General features: G+C 40.4%; 3 protein-coding genes across 3 annotated transcripts in view; 1 reads left to right on the forward strand and 2 right to left on the reverse strand.

Moving 5' to 3' along the window:
* mest (mesoderm specific transcript) overlaps window positions 1-5,686 on the forward strand; it is a 7,647-nt gene extending 1,961 nt beyond the window's left edge. The window contains exons 3-12 of the mRNA XM_008301320.1: window positions 470-549; window positions 636-713; window positions 1,347-1,483; window positions 1,577-1,635; window positions 2,519-2,559; window positions 2,697-2,767; window positions 2,849-2,950; window positions 3,035-3,111; window positions 3,533-3,596; window positions 5,099-5,686. Of these exons, the coding sequence (XP_008299542.1) occupies window positions 470-549; window positions 636-713; window positions 1,347-1,483; window positions 1,577-1,635; window positions 2,519-2,559; window positions 2,697-2,767; window positions 2,849-2,950; window positions 3,035-3,111; window positions 3,533-3,596; window positions 5,099-5,216 (827 nt within the window). The 3' untranslated portion in view covers window positions 5,217-5,686. The remainder of the gene's footprint in view (window positions 1-469; window positions 550-635; window positions 714-1,346; window positions 1,484-1,576; window positions 1,636-2,518; window positions 2,560-2,696; window positions 2,768-2,848; window positions 2,951-3,034; window positions 3,112-3,532; window positions 3,597-5,098) is intronic.
* Window positions 5,687-5,722: 36 nt separating this feature from the next.
* copg2 (COPI coat complex subunit gamma 2) lies at window positions 5,723-14,990 on the reverse strand. Its single transcript, XM_008301321.1, has 24 exons — window positions 14,866-14,990; window positions 14,152-14,204; window positions 13,984-14,064; window positions 13,794-13,865; window positions 12,960-13,039; window positions 12,626-12,701; window positions 12,358-12,450; window positions 12,113-12,199; window positions 11,814-11,971; window positions 11,516-11,649; window positions 11,272-11,339; window positions 10,251-10,439; window positions 9,723-9,818; window positions 9,158-9,401; window positions 8,907-8,982; window positions 8,565-8,668; window positions 8,293-8,418; window positions 8,110-8,178; window positions 7,804-7,985; window positions 7,548-7,677; window positions 7,314-7,411; window positions 7,086-7,224; window positions 6,831-6,929; window positions 5,723-6,117 (listed from the first exon to the last, which is right to left on the reverse strand). Exons 1-24 carry the CDS (start codon window positions 14,900-14,902, stop codon window positions 5,987-5,989), a joined length of 2,622 nt encoding a protein of 873 aa, XP_008299543.1. The 5' UTR covers window positions 14,903-14,990; the 3' UTR covers window positions 5,723-5,986.
* A 3,403-nt stretch (window positions 14,991-18,393) lies between these two features.
* On the reverse strand, window positions 18,394-18,888 carry ucn3l (urocortin 3, like). Its single transcript, XM_008301323.1, has one exon. The coding sequence runs from the start codon at window positions 18,886-18,888 to the stop codon at window positions 18,394-18,396; it is 495 nt and encodes a 164-aa protein (XP_008299545.1).
* Between the last annotated feature and the right edge of the window lie 4,786 nt (window positions 18,889-23,674).

A 23,674-nucleotide genomic window follows, 5' to 3' on the forward strand; every position in this document is an offset into this window, starting at 1 on the left:
TAAGTGCTCAACAGAATATAAAGCAGTTCAAAATGAGCTCAAACAAACATAGTAGTAGTAAAATGCAACACGAAGCATAAATCCAAAAACATCACATGTAATATTAAAACACTGACAGGGGCCATTTTACCACAGAAAAAGTACTTTTAGGTACATATTACTGATAATACATACTTCACTTCTGAATGCAGGACTTTCACTAGTAATGCAGTACTTTTACATCAGTGTATTGGTACTGATCTGGACACTTCTTCTTCCGCCACTGCTGTTAGAAATGCACCGTGCCAGAGACAGATAGTTGGAGCTGTGATTTCTCTGATTTCCTGTGTTCAACACTGTCTTCAGTTCCAGCAGTCACATTTGTACTTGAAAGCAGGCATGAACTTATCTTGGATCGGTGCTGTCTTGTACCACACATGGTTTTAAATGGATCTGTGCTCAACGTGTCCCTCTTCTCTCCACAAACCAGACTCTTACGGTGCTTTGGGGAGCTCAGATGTCGTCATTCTGCTCCACGGCTTCCCCACCTCCAGCCACGACTGGAGCAAGGTACCCACCCAAACTAATTATAGTAGAGTCTGTTTCTGAACCAACTAGAGTCTGAACGGGTGTGATTTTGTGTCTTTACCCTACAGATCTGGGATCCTCTCACACAGCGCTTCCATCGAGTCATTGCACTGGACTTCCTCGGTTTTGGCTTCAGTGACAAGCCGGTGAGTAAAGGAGGCTAGAAATGTATGGATCTGTTCTGCCAGCTAGTCGTGGATCCCCTAATCAGTCGCAGGATTCAGGTATGGTGTGGTAGCCGTTCAGCCCATCTTATTCCGATCAGGGTGATAAACTCTGTGCCTGATCTGATCACCATGAAGGCCCGAGGGCCGAAAGAATCAAAGTCCTTTCAATCTTTACATAAGCAATCTGTGCTCAGAGGAGCCAAGCGAATATTGGCAAACCCTTCCCATGTCCTTTGCTCTAAATGCAAGCTTCTTCCTTCTGGTAGATGATAAAGAATCGAGATAACCTTGTTAGAGTTTACACCGCCTCTCTGTGGTACAGCGCTCTTCAAAGTCACACAGTTTAAGTTTCGCAATATTAAACTGCACTGGTGCTAGTTGTTACAAATTGCACTTTAATATGTTTATATGTATTCTACCATGGGGTTATCACACATCTATGTATAGTGTCATAAAACCTGTGTGTTTAAATGTGTAGTTTCACTCAGGAGAGGAACCTGTGTTCAGCCCTTGGATCCAGTGTTACAGATTCAGTAATGGAAACATGTTTTCTGTATGATTCTTTCTTTTCTTTTGCATAACTCTTGATCTCCTCTGCCGTTAACATGCCAGCGGCCCCACAGGTACTCCATCTTCGAGCAGGCCAGTGTGGTGGAGGCCCTGGTGGCCCACTTGGGTCTGAGCAGCCAGCGGGTGAACGTGGTGTCTCATGACTACGGAGACACTGTAGCTCTGGAGCTGCTCTACAGGTGATTTGTGTGCAAGTTGTAAACAAGAGGGTAAAAAGAGAAACTGCTCACTATCTCTCTCTTTTTGTTGGCTTTTCTCTGCTCACAATCTAGGAGTGACCAAAATCGCACCGGTCACCTGACTTTCAACAGCCTTTGTCTTTCTAATGGAGGTATAGTGCACTTTATTTTCTTTGCTCGTGTAAGCTTTTCTGATTGGTTGCAGTAGAGAAGGAATCCAAAACTTTGCAGTCAAGAACTTCGTTCTTACTTCTTCCAGGCATTAAAATCTTTTTTATCGCCAATCACAGTGAAGGTGTTTTGCGTCATAAACTGACTTTTTTTTAGTTTTAGTCAGTTGGTGGCACAAAATCAGCAATTTAAAGACTTAGTTTTTTTGTTTTCGGAATCATTAGTTGCAGCTCTACATGAACATTTTTCAATCAGTTTCATTACTTTACATCAAGTACTAATTTAATGTACTTGAGTTTTTTTCATTTTGCACAACTTTTGACTTTCGCTTCATCTCAGAGGCAACTATCACTCCAATAAGCTTTAGTTACTTTGCAGAGACCATGTATCTCTAAATGTAAGGTGATTTTGGGTGTTTTTGACAAACTTTCTTTTTTTTTTTTTAAGTCTTGTATTGGCTGGAAAATGTCACAAAGCTGAGCACAGGACTGTTTTCCGAAGCTTATGAAAAGTATAAAACTTAGAAATATGTTGCTCTCAATGCTACTGAAGAAAATAGAAAATAACACATTCCTGCAGATAAAACAACCAAACAGTCTTAAAGTAGTTCAAATGAGCTCAAATAGTAAAATGCAACATGCATCAGTAATATTATTTCAAGGTCATCTAAATAGTAAAGCGCTGACAGGAAGCTGTTTCTTTCCACAATGACTTCTTTTTCATTTTGATACTTTAAATATGTTTGTACTTCAGTAAGGGTTTAAAAAGCAGGACTTTTGCTTGCAGTGCAGTATTTTCACACTGTGGTATTTGTACCTTTACTCAACTACATATCTTCAAATCTGACTGTTTGGTTTCCAACAGGACTATTCCCAGAAACACACCACCCACGGTTGCTGCAGATGGTGAGTCACCTTTGTTTTTTCCATCCTACTCCTCAGCTCATGTGAGAAGATTTGAAGAAGCTAATAGCGGGCTCAAGTTTACGTAGCTATTTCCTGTCAAAGTTTTCCCAGACGTGTTTTTGTTTTGTTCCCTGAAGCTTCTCAAGGACTCGAGTTTTCTTGCTCCACTTCTGACGCGTCTCACCAACTATGTGATCTTCCAAAAGGGGTACGAGAACCTGAGTTTTGTGCCCATCTGTGCCACGGTGTGCAGTTACATGATTTAGTGGTTTTGCTTTCTGACTGACAGGCTAGGAGAAGTGTTCGGCCCGTACACGCAGCCCACCGATGCTGAGTTCTGGGACATGTGGACGAGTTTACGCTACAATGATGGGAACTTAGTTCTGGACAGGTACGTGTGTTTGCACGCTCACCTCATGTTTACTACAACCCTCTGCTTGCTCACGTCTGATTTGGGTTTCTGCTTCTTTCTCAGTATCCTCCAATACATCAACCAGAGATTTAAACACAGAGACCGATGGGTGGGAGCGCTCACTTCCACGTTCGTCCCACGTAAGTTGCACCGGACGTCCTGGTGTTAGTAAATCAGAGGGGGGCTTTTGTGTGTCTTACTGCCTCGGTCTGATGCTAAGCTGCTTAGCCTGTCAGGAGCGACCACGATGTCCGATCCAGAGCTCTGGATGGGGGAGTGTGGAGTAGAGGAACTGCAACAAAACGGGCTAAAGTTCAGCTTTATGACGAATTGCATGATCAGAAAATCATGTGGCTTCCCTCTTCACATGAAATGATATCTGAACTAGAACAGGTTGCTCCACTGCTTTGTTACAAACTGAAATATCTTCACTTGCTGTTAGTTTTCTTACTGTATAATGAAACTCTGTTATCGTCCCTTGTGTGTCTCACTGCTCCATTTCTCAGTGTTCCTCCGTCTGTCTTCCCTCACTAACCCTCTTCCACCCCCCTTGTGTTGCAGTGCACATGATTTACGGACCCCTGGACCCAGTCAACCCTCATCCCCAGTTCATCCGTCTTTACCAGTGAGTGCCCCTTCCTCTAATTCTTAAACCCCCGTTCGGATTATCACCCCATTTGGGCTGATCTTCCTACAGTGCGGTTACTAAATGTAACTAGAGACAAATCAACAACAACAAAGAAAAAAGATGATATGGAGCTAACCCAAACTCTTTTTGTTGTTGTTGTAGTTCACTGTGATTTAAGCTGAACACTGATTTTCTATAAAAAGTTTCTTTCATTCAGATATTAATTTTTTTGACTTGATTTAAATTCACAGTTAACTTTGAGTCTTTTTAAAATTTGTTCATGAAAACACATGCAGATTAGCTTCTGTCTATATGTTTTCTTAATTCTGTTTTCTTGCGCTGCACATCTTATCTCCTCTGTCTCATCTCAAGGCTGTGTGTAAGTGTGAATGAGCTTGTGATGCAGGACGAATGGCAGGAGTTTGAAGCCAGGTCACCGATAAGCTTAAATTTTGGTGGATGTTTTTCTTTTTTGCCACCTAAAAAAATAATTTTCACTTTCTTAGTTCTCTCACTGGCACTGCAGCTTTCCTTTTACACCACTTTCAGGATTTTCCTTCCTCATCATCCTTTCACAGTCTCCCACTGTGTTCTGCTACCTTTGGAATCTCGTTTGACTTGTTTTTTACAGAGTTCACCTTCACCAACGCAGCTGTGTTCATCAGCTGCTTTCTGCGTCTGTGGGAATCTCATTCTTATCACCTCAATCTTGTCATATGAGAATCCTGTTCATTTGAGTCTCTTTACGCAAACTCAGCTTTGTCTCAGGTGCAGATCTTCCTCTCAACTACTGTCTTTCACACCAGGTTCAGCTTCTTTTTTTGTGGCTACTTTAGAAGGCATTTAAGAGGGCAAGAGGGTAGTTTGTTTTTATGAAGGCACAGGGAAGCTTTTAAGAGGACTAACTGCAAAATTCTGGAGGTGAACTTGAGCCATAGACCTCATACATGAAAGGGAGACACTTTTTCCTTTCAGCATTGTTTCACACACCAATCCTAGCTGGAGTTTCTTCTTAAGACAGCACCAGAAGATACTTAAGAGGACAAACAGCAAAAGTTATACCTGAAAAAGATATGAACAATGAATTTCTTGCAAGAAAGGCGCAAGCTTGTCCTCTTCACCAGCACCTTCACACTGACATTAGCTGTAGATTGTCCTTTTAACGGCAGCAAGAAACATCCAAGAACAAACTGCAAAATGTTTTCTTGGTTGGATTTGAACCATGACGAGTATTTTGGTGTCTGTCAATCTCCACTCAAATATTTTTCTGCCACCAAAGTTATGCATCTATTTTTTTTTTTAGAGAAACCCTCTATAATACACTCAACACTAAGGAGCATTAGTCGGTAACCAAGTATATATTAGTTTCAGCTCATCTAACCTCTCAGCCAGCTTCTACATGTCATTCCTAATCAGTGTCACCTCCTTGAAATGGTTTTTCCTGTTCTTTATGTCCAGTAATCTTGTTTATTGTAAAAACTCGTGTGTCGTTCCTACAGGCAGCTGGTTCAGAGGTCGACCATCACTGTTCTGGATGAACACATCAGCCACTACCCTCAGCTAGAAGATCCCACCGGCTTCCTCAACGCGTACTTCAATTTCATCCACTCGTTCTAAAAGGGATAATAAATGCAGCTTCCATGTTCAAGAGTGAAAATTAAACCTTAGTCAAAGTGTTGCAAAACTACCAAAGTGAGAAATATTCATATGTTGGTGCAAATATGTGTTCTTTTGATTGTGACCAGGAGAAAGGCTGCATGAGTTTGAGATTTAATCAGTTAATCTACCAGCACCAAGTCCCAAAATGTCATTTACTGCCATGGAAGATGTAAAATGTCAGCTAGAATAAAGAATAATAATTGTACTTAATTTATAAATGCCATGAGGACACTGTTCAGTGATGGTAGGGCGTATGATCACTGAACTTATCTGTGGGACATGGTTTTCATTCCCTCCATCTTCTGTTTCGTTCAATCAATCAGCTGCATTCTGAATGACTTTTGATATAATTTTCTACATTTCTCTTGATGTCAGTGAATTAAAACTAATTGTCAACTTTTCTTTAAATAAAACTAGTTTTGTAAAAAGTGTCTTAACCTGATTGGAACAAATAAGACGGTCAGTACTTTGACAGTCAGAATTTATTGTAGATTTGACGAGTATTTTTCAAAGAAACATGAGGACCAGCAGACGATAAAAAGACAGCCAAAGAAATAAACAGTTTTTAGTTTATAGTCTAGAAGTAATAAAGTAGTTGTTGATGTCCACGTAATAGTCACAAGAGCAGTACAGGTTTACCATAGAGCTGTGAGGAAGAAGCTTCAGTTTGTTGTGCAGAGACGAAAGCTCCTGTGGCTGCGTTGGCACGAAGCTGTACGATGAGCGTTTTAGCCCACAGAGGCAAGGATGACGTCCACGACGGTCTCTTCACTGCTGCGAACTGTCACCTGCATGGTGACGCCGTCGGCCAGCGCCAGGCGAGCACGAACCAGCACGTCATGACCTCCGCGAAACACACCTGAGAGGAAAGAGTGGGAGAGCTGTAAGAACCTTGACAGAGTACGAGATTAACAGTATCGTTTGTAGACAAATAAGAGAACAGGTTCTTAAATCTGACAGTACACAACAAAAAATAAGTACTGGGCTTTAATGGGAACATTCTTACTGTGTTATTATATTTTTAGCTTCCAACAGTTACATTTTATATTAAGAGTAAGACAATTTTATTTTGAGATTAGGCTGAACTATGAGGCTTAGCCCTAAAACCTGCTGGCACGTTTGGAAGACATGTTTTCTTCATAAGTTTTTAAACAAAGTCACCAAAATTAGACCATCACAGCCAGAAACTGTGAAAACAGAAAGAACCGTCAGATTTTCAACTTTCCAGTGGTCCATAAACATTTGTAATGTGTCAAACTAGTCAAACCAAAGCTTAAAATTGTGATACTTCATCAAATCAGCTGTCTTAGTTAAAAAAAAAAAAAAAAAAAAACTGCAAAAATACAGCATTTATTGTAACAAAGTTTGCAAAAAAAACCCAAAACTATTTCTGAGCTTCTTATCATCAGGGAGTAAAGCTGTCAACAGTCTCATAAAAAGAGACAAGCGTGGAAACAAATCAAAAATGTTGGTGGTTAAATATCTATAGTCTGTTGAGTTGCCACTTGTCCCAGTATTGATAACACCTCTAAGCATTCTGAAGACCAGACAGTGACTGTTTCTGACACCCACCGGCAAGGAAGAGGACGTGTGAGTTCTTGTTTTCGGGAACTTTGTCGGAGCGCTCACATGGCTGCATTCCCAGGAAGCTGATGATGTTACCCACCGCCTCTGTACATGAAAACCACAGAGAAGTCACAATCAGTGTCAGTCAATGGACAAACCAAAAATAACACTGCCGAGCAGACACATGAACCTCGAATTTAATGTGCAAACTACTGGTGAATTCATTGATTGCTCAAGCCTCAAGGCCTGATTGTGACGTACCATCTAGAGTCCGGACAGATGCCAGGGCAAAGGTCTCCTCCTTCTCAAACTCGTCTCCTACTTCTTCCCACGCTGCTCCAAAGTTTGGTTTCAAGATCTTCTGGATGTGGTCTGCTACCGTCACCTCCAGGTCCTCCAGCTAAAGCACAGCACGGAAGAGAATTAGTTGGGTAAACAATTTTGTACATTCCCTTCTGCTGTTCATCCTTCGTGGATGTGATTACGTACCACATATTCGTCGTCATAACCGTCGTCGTCAGGCTCTCCTGTGTTGGGGTCGCAGTCTCTCACAAGATACTTCATTGTGCAGCTGAATGTACAAGACACTGCAAACAGACAACATACACATCATCAACATTTTCTTGTACACAGTAAAAAGTACATTAGCTAATTCTCTTTTATCATCCCTCCAAACCCTGCGTCTCTGCCCCAGTAAGCCCAGTGCCGTCCCAGTGTTCTTACCAGCGGTGGGGTCGTCATCGGGCAGGCGGACCAAGCTGTAGCATGAACCAGGCTGACTGTAGGGGAGGCTGGGGGCGGGGATGTAGTGTATCACCTCGTAGGCCTCTGATGGCTCCATCTGTACGACCACCTAAAACAGAAAACCACACATTACATTTACATCTGTGGTTTCGTTTAAACACGGCTGTTTGAAATCATAAAACCCTTCAGAGTTACAGAAGAACGTTTTGTCAAATCGCCACAGAACAACACAAACCTTCTGCAGCAGCTGGTCATTCAGAGTGTTCGTGCAGTCGAACTGGAACACCATATGTCTGGCGAAGGTGTGTTTGACGCAGCGCACCACGTATTCCGTCTCGGCCTCCGTCAGCTGCACCGGTTCAGAAGACTTGAAGAGCGGGCCGAGATTCTGGAACTCTGGGATGGACGCCAGTTGTTCTGTGAAGGGATCGAAAACGGGGGAAAAAACCAAGGCTGTTTTATTACATCTTAACAAACAGTGAAAGCAAATAGCAGCGTCTGCTTGCGTCATCCACATCTAGAGTCATGTTTACAGACTTACCCTGATAGATGTCCTGGCGTGATCGGGCCAACTTCTCTGGCAGTTTGCTGGTAGCAACGGGGGCGATTTCTGAAAGGAGAGAAAAAAAAAAAAACATTCCTGTTTAACTGTCTGATTTGTGAACATGATAGTTTTTCAGTTTGTAACCTTAGTACAGATTAGCCAACAGCTATGTGGGTGTACCTGTTTTGGGCTCTGTGATGGGAGTGGTGGCCAGAGGTACAGTCTTCATGTCGAAAGGTTTCTCTGAGGGCTCCAACGTGTACTGGTGGAGGGATTTCTCCAGACCGGGAATGGAGACAGACAATCCTGAGAGCAACACACAGAAAAGACGTTGAACTTGATATTTCTTTACATCACACATACAGTTGGTACATTTTGAAAAGCAGCCACTACGGACACAACATCATCCACTCATACAACCCCCCAAAACTGTACTCTGACTTCATCTTTACCATTGAAGATGTAGGCAGCATTCAGAGCCTTCTGCTTCTGCTGCAGCACATTCATGTAGAAAGTCGCTCTGTCGCGCACCTCATCGTCACTGTCCATCATACACCTGCGACAACAAACACACATTACACACACATGCAGATTTCGATTAATGCAAACAAGAGTGCAGGTTACATATTAGCCTTGTAGTCTGGATGGTCAATGTGGCCAAATTTATTCATTCTGGGACAGTTCATGGTTTCAGAGTTTATCAGGTGATTGTTGTAACATAAATACATTTATACCTCGTGTATAGAAAATGCAGTCACACACACAAAAAACAAGCAGTGACAGGAAATAAATACCTCTGCATCAGAACCAGGACGCTTGGCAGCAGATCATCATTCTGAGCTCCAAACTTAGCCAAAGCGCTGACAGCAGCTGAAGGTGGAGGAAGAAACAAACAAATGTTTCAGGTGTTGTAACAGGTCCTGAAAAGAATAGTGATACTCCCTGCTAAACTATACAAGATCCCACTATCTTTTATGTTGATAAAGAAAGAGCAGAACTGATTGAAAATCCTGGAGATGGATCAGCATGTGGAGACTTGTCTCACCTGCACGAACAGCTTCGCTCTCCAGCACCACCCGGTTGAAAATGAAGCGGATGTACTTGGAGGGCTGCGGGGTGCGAGGACCCTCTTTGCCCAGCAGGTGCAGGATCTTCGTGGCGAGCACCGTGTGTTCGCAGTCCTCGATGAACTCGCACAGGTGGGCCAAGCCGGTCTCTTTGCTCTCAGGGTTCTCCTCGATGATGCTGATGATGCAGTCCACGATGGCCCGCTTGTACTCAAAACCACCCTGCAGTGAGGAAAAAAGACAATCGCTGTGAGTCACATGCTCAAATTTAATGTGAAACAACTACAACGAATAAGTCAACCACATTTCTGTAAGTTACAGCTGTTAACTTCTATGGATCTTTGGCTGAACACTGACTTTGTTTTGCTATAAATATCTGGGACAACAATAATGCTTCAATCTGCTATAATAAAACACTTCTACGTCATGTGTCAGCTTATACAAACCAGATTAAAGATTTAGTCCCAAACTGCCAACTGGGATTACAGCATGTATTGTGTGAGGTGTGAAGAACAGTCAGTGGTGTGTTCATAATCAACGTACATCATCTCTGAGCATGTTGGACAAGAAGTTCATCATGACGCTGTGCTTCCTGGGATACTTCTGACACAGAGCGCTGATGGCCTGCACCACCACCACCTGAAATAAACACCAAGCACAGACGGATTTAGGACAACAGAAAAGTAGAACACACTCAACAGGATTTAAAAAGGGGTGAAAGTCATTTGAGAAAATCGTTTTTTGAGCAGAGAGGCTGAAATCCTGGGGGATAAAAACACCTCAGCCACTACCATTAAGTAAATATTGTATTACAGTGACGATAGAACATTCAGGTGTTTGACAACGATACTTCTGGTTTTGATGTATTTGCAACTTCTGCATGTTTAAACAGCCTTTGTGATTTAAAGCAAGATAAATTGTATATCCCTAAAAAACTCAGGGTTTCACTGTTCTCCTTGAGGACCTTTCATCAACTTTTAAATGTGGTGGCTTACGTAGAATCTCTCTACGTATTGGATGTAGTTACACTGCACCGTCAAATTCACGATAACTAAGATAAGAGCATCTGACCTTGAACTCGTCGGAGATCTCAGAGACAAAAGAGGAGATCTGCTTCATGAGTCGATCCACGCTGCTCTCACTGCCGGTCTTCAGCAGAGTGGTGATGGCCAACGTGGCGATGCTGCGGTTTGAATCGGTGATCAGATTCTCCAGGTCCAAGTTGCAAGCAGTCACGGCTGATGGGTGCTTCATGGCCACCTAGTGGACACAAAGGAGTTTATCAGTATAGTGGCACAAGATAGCTAACAGTGTGTTGTCATTAAAAGTAAAAACTTTTTTTAACTTAACACTCTGAACGTCAAGCAGTTTCTGGCAGCTTTTGCTTTTCTTTTACTTTTCCTCACTGTGGGCTCATTTTCTCTGCAATATAAAGTCCTGCACCTCTATGGCAACAGCACTAATGCTATAAGTTATTAAAAAAGAAAAAAAATCAGTTAAACTTTTTTGATTCATTATTTTACATTAATACCATAAAAATAATGGAATCAACATGTACAGAATTTGTCCAAGGACCCACGGTTCTTACCAATAGTGGAAAAGATGGTGACTCTACATACTACAGACATTTAACTACTTAGATTTTTAATGTCTCAACACTGTTGTCTCCGATCTGCTCTGTGAAAACACAGTTTGCAATTAGGCAAAGTTCAGCTGAAAAGTTTCCAAATTGTTGTCAAATATATTCTGGTTACACCTGAATCAGACTTCTCGCTTGTGCCAAAAAGAACAGACTTAATTTTTTAAAAATGTACTACATCATCTGGTTATTGCATATGGTTGATTTTAGATTAATATTTTAAAAACAGACATGTAGAATAAAGTGCTTTGAGGAAATATCACAATTTTAAGATTAGATTTGGTAATCTCAAAAAGAAAATCTCCTCAGAAATAATAAAAGGACTTAAAATTAGTTTTTGTGTGATATTGCCTAAACACTTCCGAATAGCTGAGCATGATGCCCTTCTAACTCATTAAAAGTGTTCTGTGCTTATAAATTATAAAAGAAGCCATGTTTAGAGAGCAGCTGTACCTTATTGAGGGTCCTGACTGCAGCGTATCTCAAGGCTGCTTTAGGGGAGCTGCAGAAAAGCTGCAGCACTGCAGGGAGAAAAACACATTCACAGTTAGAGTCACATGCATGTGAAAAGAGAACAAGAGCAGTTCACGGTACAACGCAATTCAAGCATCAGTGACTTCTGTCAGCACATCTACTGATGTGGAAATTAATTAGATAGTTAAAGATTTATGGCTGAGAATGTGGGTATGCTAGTAACCTGACACAGCGGGGGCCAGCTCCCTGGCAGTACAGTTGGGCATATGGACAATAGCAGAAGCAGCCTCGTACACCACCATCTCATTCTTGTTCCTCAGGCAGCTCTCGATGAAGTCAAACAAGGGACTGTCATGTCTGTAAAGATAAAGTACGTTACAACATGTCTGTGCAATGTGTCTAATATTTCCCAAAACATTTACAAATGGCAACAATTAACTCATCAGTAGGGAATCAGCTGGAATGTGCAACTAGCCAGAAGTCCCTGTGAGTCTCTATGAGGGGACTGCAGGTCGACTCACCCTCCCTCGGTCTCATCCAGCAGTTTGCTGGCGATCCGGATGAGCATGCAGTAGGCAAAGGGAGACTTGAGACCAGACTTGGTGAACTTGTTGAGCATCTTGGTTACAGCAAGACGGTCATTTTTCCTGAGGTGATACAACAGGCCGAGGGCGTGGTACTGGAGGACAAGACACACATAACCAATGACTTTACAATCAGGCTTGACCAAACTGAAGTTGCCAAAACTAGATACACATTTAATGATTCAAAATAGCACAAACTAGTCAAGTCTGTTGTCAAGTGTGTCTGTTCTGCCCACCTGGACCATGATGTTGTCACTGGAAGCCGCCTCCTGAGCTTCATTCACCCAACGCTTCACCACATCGTAGCTCATCTTCACCATGTGCTGAACAAATGAAACAGAAAGTGATGTAAAGATAACCAGTTTTACATTTAACAAGGTGGAACACAAAACACCAGAAAAAGAAACAAGCAGTCCAAGACCAAACTCTTGAAGTTCATTTTGGATTTGCAACTAAAATATAAAAGAGTGCCATCTCATACCAGTGAGGAGACCAAAGCTGAACTGGACACACTGGGCACCTTGTCAACGATAGCCTGCTTCATGTATCGCTCAATGGCCTGCAGCATGGTGGTCTGTGGGGAAGACACGGAAAATTCATTAGTTTGCTTCAATTTCTTAGCTAGAAAAAATTCAGTTATGTTAAGAATATATATAGTGTCATTTCCTTTTCTGCATAGGATGACAAAGTGAAAGAAGAGATGGGAAAAGAAGACAAGAAAAAAGGAAAAAAAAAGAGGCAGCACTTACATCTGTAATCCTGCACAGGGCCCTGATGGCAGGTCCTCTGTAAACATCCTCCTTCCCGGTCATGTCTTTGGTCAAGCTATAAAATATCACATAATCAATAAATGAAGACAATGAAAGCTCAAATGAAAAAAAGGAATTCAGTTATTAGATTGTGCTTTTACCAGACTCATTAACATAAGATTTTTTTTTCTAACATCCAGACAGTTGCATTAAAACAACAGATATAAAAGGACAAACTGTCTCAGACGTCTTTCCACTCAACAACTTTGCTTTATGAGATGTCAATGTTTGCATAAAGGTGACACTCAAAGCCATTTATTTTCTTGATACAAACCTGCTAGTAACAATGATGACATCCTCAGAGATGTTAGCCATCTCTTTGATGGTCAGGTAGCACATCCTCCTCAGGGTTTGCTGAAAAAGAAACAGAACATAAGCTTATACTCTACTCACATTAACACTAGATCCATATAGTAATAGACTGTTATTGTGTTGCTTGTTCTACGATGAACTCCTTAATGTTAAAAGAAGTGTATCTTAAGGTCAGTCCGTGCTTTCTGCAATCGCAAGAGTAAAATTTCACTATTCATCTAAGTCTGCAGGGTCCATGTGGACTGCTTTGCCTCCGTCTGCATGCAGCCTAAAATTTTTGACAGCATAGACTGTCTGCACTGCAAGAGCACTGACTGCAGGAAATTAAATGAAGCAATTCTGCATTATTGACACCTTTTTTAATTTATAATTTTAAAAGAGTTTTAGTTTAGGTAGTGGTGCCAGACTTGGTGCTTTGGTGTGTATATGTTTTCCATCCATGGTGCTTAAACACAGTAGGAAGTTCCATATTCTCCAGAAAACCTGTGCTATGTCCCTCAGGAATAATCAATGACATGATAATACAGCCCAATCTGTAACTAGCTGCCATATAATGTAAAAAGTCACAGCCAGCCTTTCAGAAACATCCACAGGAGCCCCATTTTTGTGTTTGATATGAGAAACAATGCACCCGTCTGTATAGCAGAACAATGTGTATCTTTCCTAGTATAAACAGAACAGTCTGTGCATCTGCTGCTCGCTTTCAAAATCCACATTGGTCTGCACACACAGATGCAAAAAGCATGAATTGGCCTGCCCCGGTTGATTATGATTTAACAGAAGAGTGACATCTTACATCGTTGGACTGAAAGAGCCTGGTCATCGCAAAGAAAGCCTCCGTGGCCTCTGTGGTCCCAAAATGCTCTCCCTAAATGAGTACAGACATGGGAGAGACAGAGAAAGTTAAGACCTTAAGATGGGTGGACAGACATCAACTCAACACATGAAAAAATAATAAGCAACATGTTGTGTTAAAGAACGTTTACCTGGTTGAGGAGGTAAATAATCTTGGTGAGGATGTGGAGGCATCTTCTAGGATTGATGGGGGTCTCATTGAAGATACGTGCCTGTCAACAAGAGGAGACACTTTAAAGTATTTCAGTAAATAGGAGAGCGTATTATTTTGTTAATGCAATACCAAATGAAGGCGTTACCTCCTGCAACACAGCACTCTTCTCCAGATGCTGGAAAGGGTTAGACCCACTTCCTAAATGTCAAAACAGCAGAGTTAGAAGACGTCTAATAAAACTTTGTCTTACTAGTCTTTGAAACTCATTCACAGCCCAAAAAACTCCCATCTAAGAGTTCACAACATCTTACTCTAATATTAGTAAGTAACAAACGCACACATGAAAGCTGCAACGATTCATTGATTAGCTGTCAACTAAAATTATTAATCAGTTATACAGTCTCCATGAACTAGTCAGTCCTACAAGCTTCATCCATCTATACTATATATCATCTATATCGTATTCTAAAATAACGCAGCTGTGTTAGAGCAAAACTAACATCAGACACGACAATATCCAGCTGACATTGCCTAGCTAGCAATGCTAACATACAGAGCTAACGCTACATTCAGGAAACCACACTGGCGTTCATGTGTCAACAAAATACATTAGCTAGCAGTTTGACTGTAACTGCAACTCAGTTCGTTGCTGCTCCATTAAAACTACAACTTCATGTCCACAAATGTGTGTGCAAAACGAACTGTCAGGTTCACTCTGCAGATAGCGTTAACTTCAGCTGGCTAGCTAGCAGGCTAACATTAGCTAGCGTCCAAAGAGTCCGACGTCTTGTCAGTGCAGTCAGGAGGTTTAGTTTTTCGAACGCTGTCTATATATAAAATAATAAGTGTCCAGTCTTACCAGACTCTTCGTCTTTCTTATCAAATTTTTTAATCATTTTTGAAGGAGTGCAGCAGACGGATGAGGGCTAAAGATGCTCTCAGCCTCGGAGAGAAGAAGCTACTTCCACGTAGCCAAAATGAAAACTGACTTCCGGCTGCGGCGTCCACGTCGACGGAACAGACGTCACACCGAGTCTGCGCAGTGAGCGGCAGGGGGCGCTGCTGCCACATTATACAGTCTGTGGACATTTATTTCACATCTCATTCATTGTGACCAATGATTGGTGAGCCCAATATCACGTTTGACAAAAGTTCATTTTTTATTCACAATAATTTATAGTAAGCATAAACAGCTGGTGCAGGGAAGTAAGGCTCAGCTGTTCTTTGTAACTTTTTATTCACTCAGGGAAAATCGATTAAACACCATCTAAGAGCTTCACGAAAAAGTGGACTTCTCTTTTTGGTTCTTGAACACATTTCACCAACACCACAACTTTTCTCCAAATGCAACTCATGGGTGCGACCCAACAACACACAAAAACTGGTTCATCCTGAGGATAAAACCCCCAAAACACAGGATGAGCAACTTTTTTTATCCAGTCCAATGCAGCAAAGAGTGCACAGACCTATAGGGGAGAATACACAGCTGCTCCAAAGGCATATAGCCAAACAGAGATGAGTCAGCTCCTCAGGACAAGACTCAGCAGTAAACTTACATCTGAAGAATAAGGGACACTCCTTTGAGAACAACAATGCTTGCATTATGGACAGAGAAAACCATTTAAAAGAGAAGTTATGGAAGTCATCATGTCAAACTGGCATCTCTGAACAGAAGAGGGGATATATGGCACCACGGTCAGGCACTTATAAGACAGTCTTGAGATCTGCCCAAGTGAGTTTCACCACCTTTAATATCTTGAGTCACATACAGTCTACAGTCACACCTGACCTGGCAGCTTCACAGCCAGTTGCACCTCGAGGCCTGTGAGTCTTGGGTTGGTAGAGAGTTGGGGATGGCCATACTTATCAGGGACTCCACGTCAGTCGGTTAGAACTCTTGGATGAGAAGTGAAACATCTTCAAGAACCAAAAAGGACGGTCCTGATGGCTTTTTACTGAAGCTCCTGGTATTACCATGACCTGAGAGTCTATACAATCAAAAAACAATATACCAGGTTGAATGCATGGATATTTAGGATAAAGCCCTTCTTTCTCTCAAAACAAAACAAATAAAACACAGTCAATATACAGGCACTAACCTGAGCTGACCTGCTACAACAGCAAAAATGACCTCTGACAGTTTCATCACATGTTCAGAAAAGCTTCAGAAAAGCTAAAAATGTGTTTTATTTTATTTCAGTTTGTGTCATGCCTTTGTGTTGTCAGACAAATGGGCTCAGTAAACCTGATAGTTTGGGGTCCTGGAGCAGTTGCTCGCTTAGTAATTCAGCCTTGTCGGTATGAAAACATGTTCAGAAGATAAAAAAACAAAACACAGAATATGACCCAGTATGCGAATTACAATAAGAGTAAAAAAAAATTAAAAAACGGACACAGTTATTGATATTTGCAGACCCAGCAGAGTGACCTGTTGGCTGCACGACTTCTAATCTGATTCTCAACCTGGGTGTAGTTAACAGAAATGACCACAAGGTGTCGACATTGTTCCGTTGTCTAAAGTGTGGTCTGAGGCAGGTGAACTCTTTAACACTTGCTTCAGGCTTTTGTATATTTTTGGAAAAAAAATATATAAGTGACTAAAAAAAACCTGACATTTCCTGACTTCAGCTGCATAACGATTACTAAATAGGAGTAATTAGATTCTGATCTCATCTGATATCATCTTGGAGAGTAATGCTGGTATACATCGTCGTATCACTAAATAATCGCTTTGTTTAACATGAAGACAAACTTTAATTATGCAGTTGTGTATCCACTTGTTAAGTAGTAAAGATTATGATTTGTAAAGTGGGACGTTTCACAAATTAAAAAAACAAGCATTTTAGTGCCCTCTGGTGGATGAAGTATGTGATTGCATAACCTTATAAAGTTTCTATTCCTCAAACATGTCTTGTCTTTGATGCTATGCAGTGATTTGCTTGTTGGCAGACAGTGACACACATACATGTAGGATAAAATAACCTTGGTTCATGTTTTAGCTCTGTGGATAATCAAACAGGGAAGGGACAATCAGTTCTAGGAATATTTCATGGAGGTCATTGTTCAAAATGTTGCATAACAAGAAGCCAGTGTCTGTAGTTACATCTGCTTTATTTGAGGAAAAATAATCCTTTATTTTGAGTATAAAAATAAGAGACATCTGATGAACACATACATTCCCATGCATTTGCATTTTACTGTGATCTTGCAGATGATTTGTACAGTATTTCATTGTCGGTGTTTTTTTTCTTCTTTTTTTTCCACTCTTGGTGCTGAATCTGGAATCATTTTAGGCTCCCATGTGATCTTGTGAAAAAAACTTAATGAATAATAAAAAAATAAAAATAAAAAATGAAGCAGCAAAGAGAAAAATAAAATCCTGAAATAAGACATGGTATGAAATCTAGTGTTTGAAGTCTGCAAAACATTTCAGAGGATATTTGGCTGATAATAGAAGAAAACATCTGATAGTGATGACTTCTTTGTTCTTCTAGTTTAGTCCAGTTCTTTCAATTTGATGATCTGGGGTGAACAAATCTCATTAAAATTCATTTGAGACCAAAAATCTGAGGGCTTCATTTTAATTATTCCTGCTTTAAAGTAACCGATAGCCACTGTAATAATAACCAAACATTGAAAATATAAAGAATAAAATACAAAAATAAATGAATTTAGCTCAGCTTTTTTTCAGATTTCATAAGAATCTGCCAAAGGTGAGATGAATCCACCTGTTTCCAACCCAAAATTGTGCACATCAAATTGCCAGTCATGTTTATAGAAAGATAATGACTTTGTCCTTGTTGCTCCTGCCCTTAATCTGTCTTGGTTTAAGACACAGTTTGTTTAAAACTAATAAATTATTCTCACCACAAAGACAAAATGTTAAATATTAAAATTAAATAAAGATTTAAGTAAAACTGAAATAAAGAATAAATATCTTTTTTTCTGATGGTCAGTCTGCAGTTTACAACAAGAACAAGTCAGTAACAACTTACTGCCTCAGTTTTGCCTCATTTATCAGCCAAATGTTGTATCTTCTGTGAGTTTGAAGGTGAATTTTAAATAAAAAATAATCATCATATTTTTCTTTAGTTCCAATTTCTTTGAAATTTTTTGTAGAATAAATCTTGTTTAGTGACGATTTTCCCAGGACTTTGATATGGAGACTGAAAAAAAGATGTTTAACATGAGAGCAACTGAATCACTGCAACATTCTAACTTTTTTTTTTCTTTTAACTTGTATTGAATGGACTTTTTAAAGAGAAAACCGCTCTCTTGGGGGCATTAAATGAACGTGAAGACTGAAAATAAGAAGTGATTGATTACATTTGGAGAGGCGAGGCCAGCACTGGTCATGGCTGTCTGTCAAAGGAAAGTTGTCCATGTCTCATTTTCTCCGTCCAATCTGCGCCAGGAGACGCGCGTTCTCCGCCGCCTTGGCGCGCAGGTTTTTGGCCTTTGCCACGTCGAAGAGGACGTTCATGATGTTGGTCGGGACGTCCAGGGACAGCGTCAGTCTGCTCCGCCGGTCTCCTTTGCTGCTGTTGCGGAGCATCTGCCCTCTGAGCTTGGTCCGGCTCATGAAGCGGTAGTTTGCGGGACTTGAAGTCCTTTTTTCCCGACTGGACTCAGCAGATGAGGAGGAGGAAGAGGAAGAGGAGGAGGAGGAGGAGGAAGGGGCGAGATACTCCTCGGACTGCAGCAGGGACCCCCAGCCGTCCACAGGAGAGTAACCCGGATCCGTCTCGTCGCTCCGGAGCCCGACCGCCAGCTGGTCGTCGCAGAGCAGGTCGGCGCGGCTCTGGTAGAGGCGCAGGCACAGGCTGGAGGTCGGTGCGCACAGGACCGAGAGCAGCAGCAGGGTCTTCAGGGACGACAGCATGCTGTGTCCTCTGGTACCAACACAGATATTACACATATTTCATCAGAAACATCACTATTAACTTCAAAGCTAGTGGCAGAAACGGAGCTGGAATGAACTAGATCTTAAGATTTACCCTTCAAAGTAGATCAAGTCAACTGAAATCCGTGTGAGTTTAAGAGTCTAAGAGTTTATTTTAAGGTCTATTGATCAGAGCAAGTTTTGCTGGTTTCTGCAAAAAAGTGTTTGCACAACTTCAATGCAAACAAAAATGCAATTAGATCACAAAAACAGAAGGAAAAAAATGTCCTTGCAACTTACCACTCGGGTCCTTTAATAAGAAAATGCACTAAAGAAGGTAAAGAGAAGCCAACAAGCAGAAAATCCTCTCCGATGAGAAATCCGGATAAACTGAGGGTGTGTGTGGAGGTCAGCAGAGCACACCGTCTGACCAGCAGTGTGTCCTGCTCTCCATCCCACTGCATTCATTTAGTAGCAGCCATCAGACTGCACATCTACGCAGCAACCACGTCATCCCGCGGACATGGAGCTCCTGCTCCGAGCATCCCATTGGCTGAGACACAGTGATGTAAAGGTAAGAAGTGATTCTAACAAAGTTGTGACCTCCCGATGGAAGATATGAGACATCACGACTGCGAAAAGCTTGTTTTTTTCATGCACCTCCAGAGTCTTTAGTATGTTTCACATGTATAAGAAACTTGTTGTTCATCACCTGAAGCTCTGTGGAGCAGTGAGCAGCACTTCAGCACCACGGCCAGCTCCCAGTCACTCAACTGCTGCTTCTCAGCTGTTTGGATTTGATGCTGTTCCATCACATGTGAGAGTAAATTAAATAATATATGTGGTTTTTGGACTAGTAGTCAAATGAAGCATTTTCTCAGTTTTTAATGAGCCAATTCTGCAATAATAGACATTAATAAGTCAGTGAATGCTCAGAGGTGTCCACCTTTCCTCTGTCAAAGCTGAGAGCAAAGTGATGATTCATGGTTTAAAGTAATTTAATTTATATTGTATGAGGAATTAAGCTTAAAGCAACTGAATGAATGACCTGTAAGTCAGTGGTGATTGGATGTAAAGTGCTGTAAATGCAAAACAAAAAGAAAAACTGGTCCAAATAAGCTCAGTTGGCCAGGCTGAAGGAAATCAGACAGATCAGAGTAGATCCTCAGTCATCCAGGTCGTGGTAATCCTGAGAGGCAACTGGACTTTTGGTTCTTGCAGAAGAGGTGAAACATCTTCAAGAACCAAAAAAAAGGTCCAGTTTCCTGAAGCACTTAGGAAATCAAACAACTCAACTAGAAGGCAACCTGTAAAGAAAACGTACAAACAGAGTCATTGGTTGTCACATTAATGAACATTAGATGTTCGCAGATTTCGGTTGAGCTGCTCTGAAAAACCTCATCCACAAGAAAAGGGGGTCACATGAAGAACAGTCTCGATGAACTAATGAGGTCGCAAAAAACACAAAGTAAACCCCAGACAGAATTTACAATCAAGGATGGCAACCAATCTATAAACTCTGAGTTAAAATATGAATAATATTTAGGTCATGAGTGACACTTTATAAGCTGCTATATTTCCTCATAGAGCTGAATGTCTCTAAAATTAAGTTATTTATACTGAATTAAATTAAGCTGAGTTTCTTCTGGAATTCAGCTATGATGCAAACATAAAACAGGGACACAATATTTTTATAATAACACTATTAAAAGTCAGATTTTCTGTAAAGTCCCTTTAATACTGCTGTAATGCCTCCATATTGTCTCTTAAACACATATTGCTCAATCCTTTCAATAGAGACACTGAAAACATGCGAGGTAAACCGTATACAGCCATGAACAAAAGTTTACATGTGTATCATTGAGGTTCTTTCTTGAGTTTTTCTAGAACTACATTTAAACTGGCTCAGAGGAGTCACAGCTGTAGTCGACTGTAATCACTCACAACTGATGAACACAACTTTCTACATCAAAACTGACAGCTAACGTTGCTGTATGTATAATTTTGACCCAGCAGATTTTGTTACATTCCCAGAAGACCTATAATAGTTTTATGAAAGAACCACAATGTGTGACTGGTTTTTGTGTGTGACAAAAATGCTCGAGTTTCAATGATTCTATTATTGGAAGTCATAACAGTCACTGGCAACTCAAGACTGCCGTGACATACAGTCGTCCTCAAATTTATTCATACCCTTCCATTAAAGAAAATGCAAAATTCACAATAGTCACTCAAATAACTAGAAACTGAAAAAGTAATAATAAATAAAAATTTGCAAAATTATAATTTAGTGAAATAAGACATTGCTTTTGAGTTGTGGTTGAAAAGAATAGTTTAAAAAAAAAAACAAGCAAAACTGTCTCAGACAAATTAGAGCACTTTGCTGATGAGCAGTGAAATCAGAACACCTGTCAACAGGTGCTGAAGTCTGATGGAGAGTTACAGAAAACACTTGATTGCAGTGATTGGCTCAAAGGGTTGTTAAACAAAATATCATGCTTGTTTGCTTGTTTTTTTTCTTTTGTTATTTAAAAAAAATATTTCTGTTGAACCACAATTCAAAAACAATGTCATAATTTTCATAATTTGTTAAAAATGTATTATTACTTTTGTCAAGTTCAACTTATTTCAATGACAGTTGTTTTTTTGCTTCTTTAATGGGAGGATATGAACACATTTGAGGACGACTGTACATAGTCTTTACAAGTGTATGGAAACTTTTGTTAACAACTGCAGCTGCACAGATCAATGAATTTCTCCCATCAGATGTCTGAACCTGTTGATGTAGAGAGAAGGAGCTCAGGGGAAAAAAAAAAAAAGACTCAAACAAGTGAAAGACACCACATATATAAACCCACTGTGCATTATTCCAGCGCTGGATATATGGGTATTAATATTTCAAAAGAGGAACGATATCTGAGATATCTGGAGAACATTAATTAAAACACAGCGTGCATGTGACTCACGCCGTGGAAACCACCTGCAGCGACGCACGTTACAATGTCAGAATGAAGAAAGAGCACGGAAGGAGAAAGAGGATCAGAGGGTGTCGGGTCAAGCTCTAATGAGCAACTTCATTAATGTGAATGTAGGTCTTCACAGCTGGAGTAATCATATTCTGTGACACATTGTGCTGAGCGACATCCTCCCACTCCTGCTTCCTCCGCAGTTGATCTCTGAAATAAAATTACATGCCCCCATTCAACTTCAATGAAAAAATCACATGTTTGTTAAACTCCTGTTGGATTATGTTGCCGTCACTTGCTTGAATTAGGAGCTCCTCTGTTTCTAGGACTTCTACTCAGATGCTGCATTGATCACATGGTACATTCTGATATGAGACCTACATTTTACATTTTTGTTGCACTTAATTTTTAATAAGTAAAAAAAAAAAATCTACTTAAAGGTACAGATACTCCCACCTCTTTTTATTGAATTTATAATGTCCTGACACAGAAACTTCTCGAGCAACTTCTTGTCACTGATGTGATCCGACGTGAACACAATCACTTCTGCAAAGTTAGAAAGTTACTTATTTCAAATGACACATTTGTGTATCCGCTTTATGAAAATGATGTGTTTCTCTGCAGGAGAGTTTAGTCACATCAACATGGGATGACAGACGTGGGGTTGTTTGAACAAAGTGGACCCACACACTGCTAATGACTTAAATTTGCTCGGCCATAGAGTTCCAAACTTTTAAAGTTAAATTGAGGACATAATATTCAAGTCATTGTTCTTTATGAGACACATTTAAATCAACAGCTGCTGTGTCAAAGTGCTTTCTGGTAGGAAAATAATACTGGCATCATGAATTATCCTTACCAGCTCAAAAATTAAAGGTTAAGACTCTACAGTGTTATTTATGGTGTGAATGTACCTGAGTAATTTATGTATTAAAGAGTAAAACCCGACAAAAAAAAATAAGTAAAATTCAACTTTTCTTGATAGTTATGTAATGACTAATCCAGGAGAAAAAATATGATCCTACAAAAAGTATGCATGAAAACCCGACAAATTCAAGGATTTCCAGGATCCCCTCTGAGCAAGTTTTGCTGTCATAGTCATGTTCTGTAGCCAAGCAAGCACACACAGTGTTTAAGCAAGCAAAGCAATTTAAGACATCTGTGGACAACAATTGGGAGGAGTCACTATTAAATTAACCTCTTAAGACCTGAGTTCTTGTTTGATACACATTTTTTAATTTCTTTTTGTTCTTTGATCTGATCAAAGAGCAAAGAGAATTAAAAAATATAAAGAAAATAAAAATAAAAATTAACTGCTGTGGTAAGATAAGCCAAAATGTGATGTCCATGCATGTGGATACCAGGTCTTAAGAGGTTAAGTTATATTTCATGAAAACTCAGTGCTATTCAGTGATGTCAACAGCCCTGCTTTATCCCAAACAATAGAAAATAGGGAGGTCTATCTGCCTCTTGGATCCCGTGATGCTGATGGCAGACTGTGAAAACTTAAAGCAGCGATGGGTTTTCCTGTCCCCTCAGCATGGTGTTTGTTTTCCAGTGATTCAAATTAACAAAAAGGAACTCGACAACAACACCCAAAAAAAAAGGATTTTGGTGTGTTTGGTCACTTGGTAATCATCATCATCATCATCATTCTGCATCATAACTCACAGCTGTGTATTGCACTGTGAGACTGTGTACTTTCCTTGGATGTTCATTTACAACAATAATATTTTACAGATGTATTTACTCATGTATTTAGGGGCTTGATAATTCCTGTTAAAATGTTTATACGAGTGATTTGACAGCTCAAGTGAAAG

This window comes from Stegastes partitus, unplaced genomic scaffold (genome assembly GCF_000690725.1).
Source record: "Stegastes partitus isolate 25-593 unplaced genomic scaffold, Stegastes_partitus-1.0.2 Scaffold1659, whole genome shotgun sequence".
Taxonomy (NCBI): domain Eukaryota; kingdom Metazoa; phylum Chordata; class Actinopteri; family Pomacentridae; genus Stegastes; species Stegastes partitus.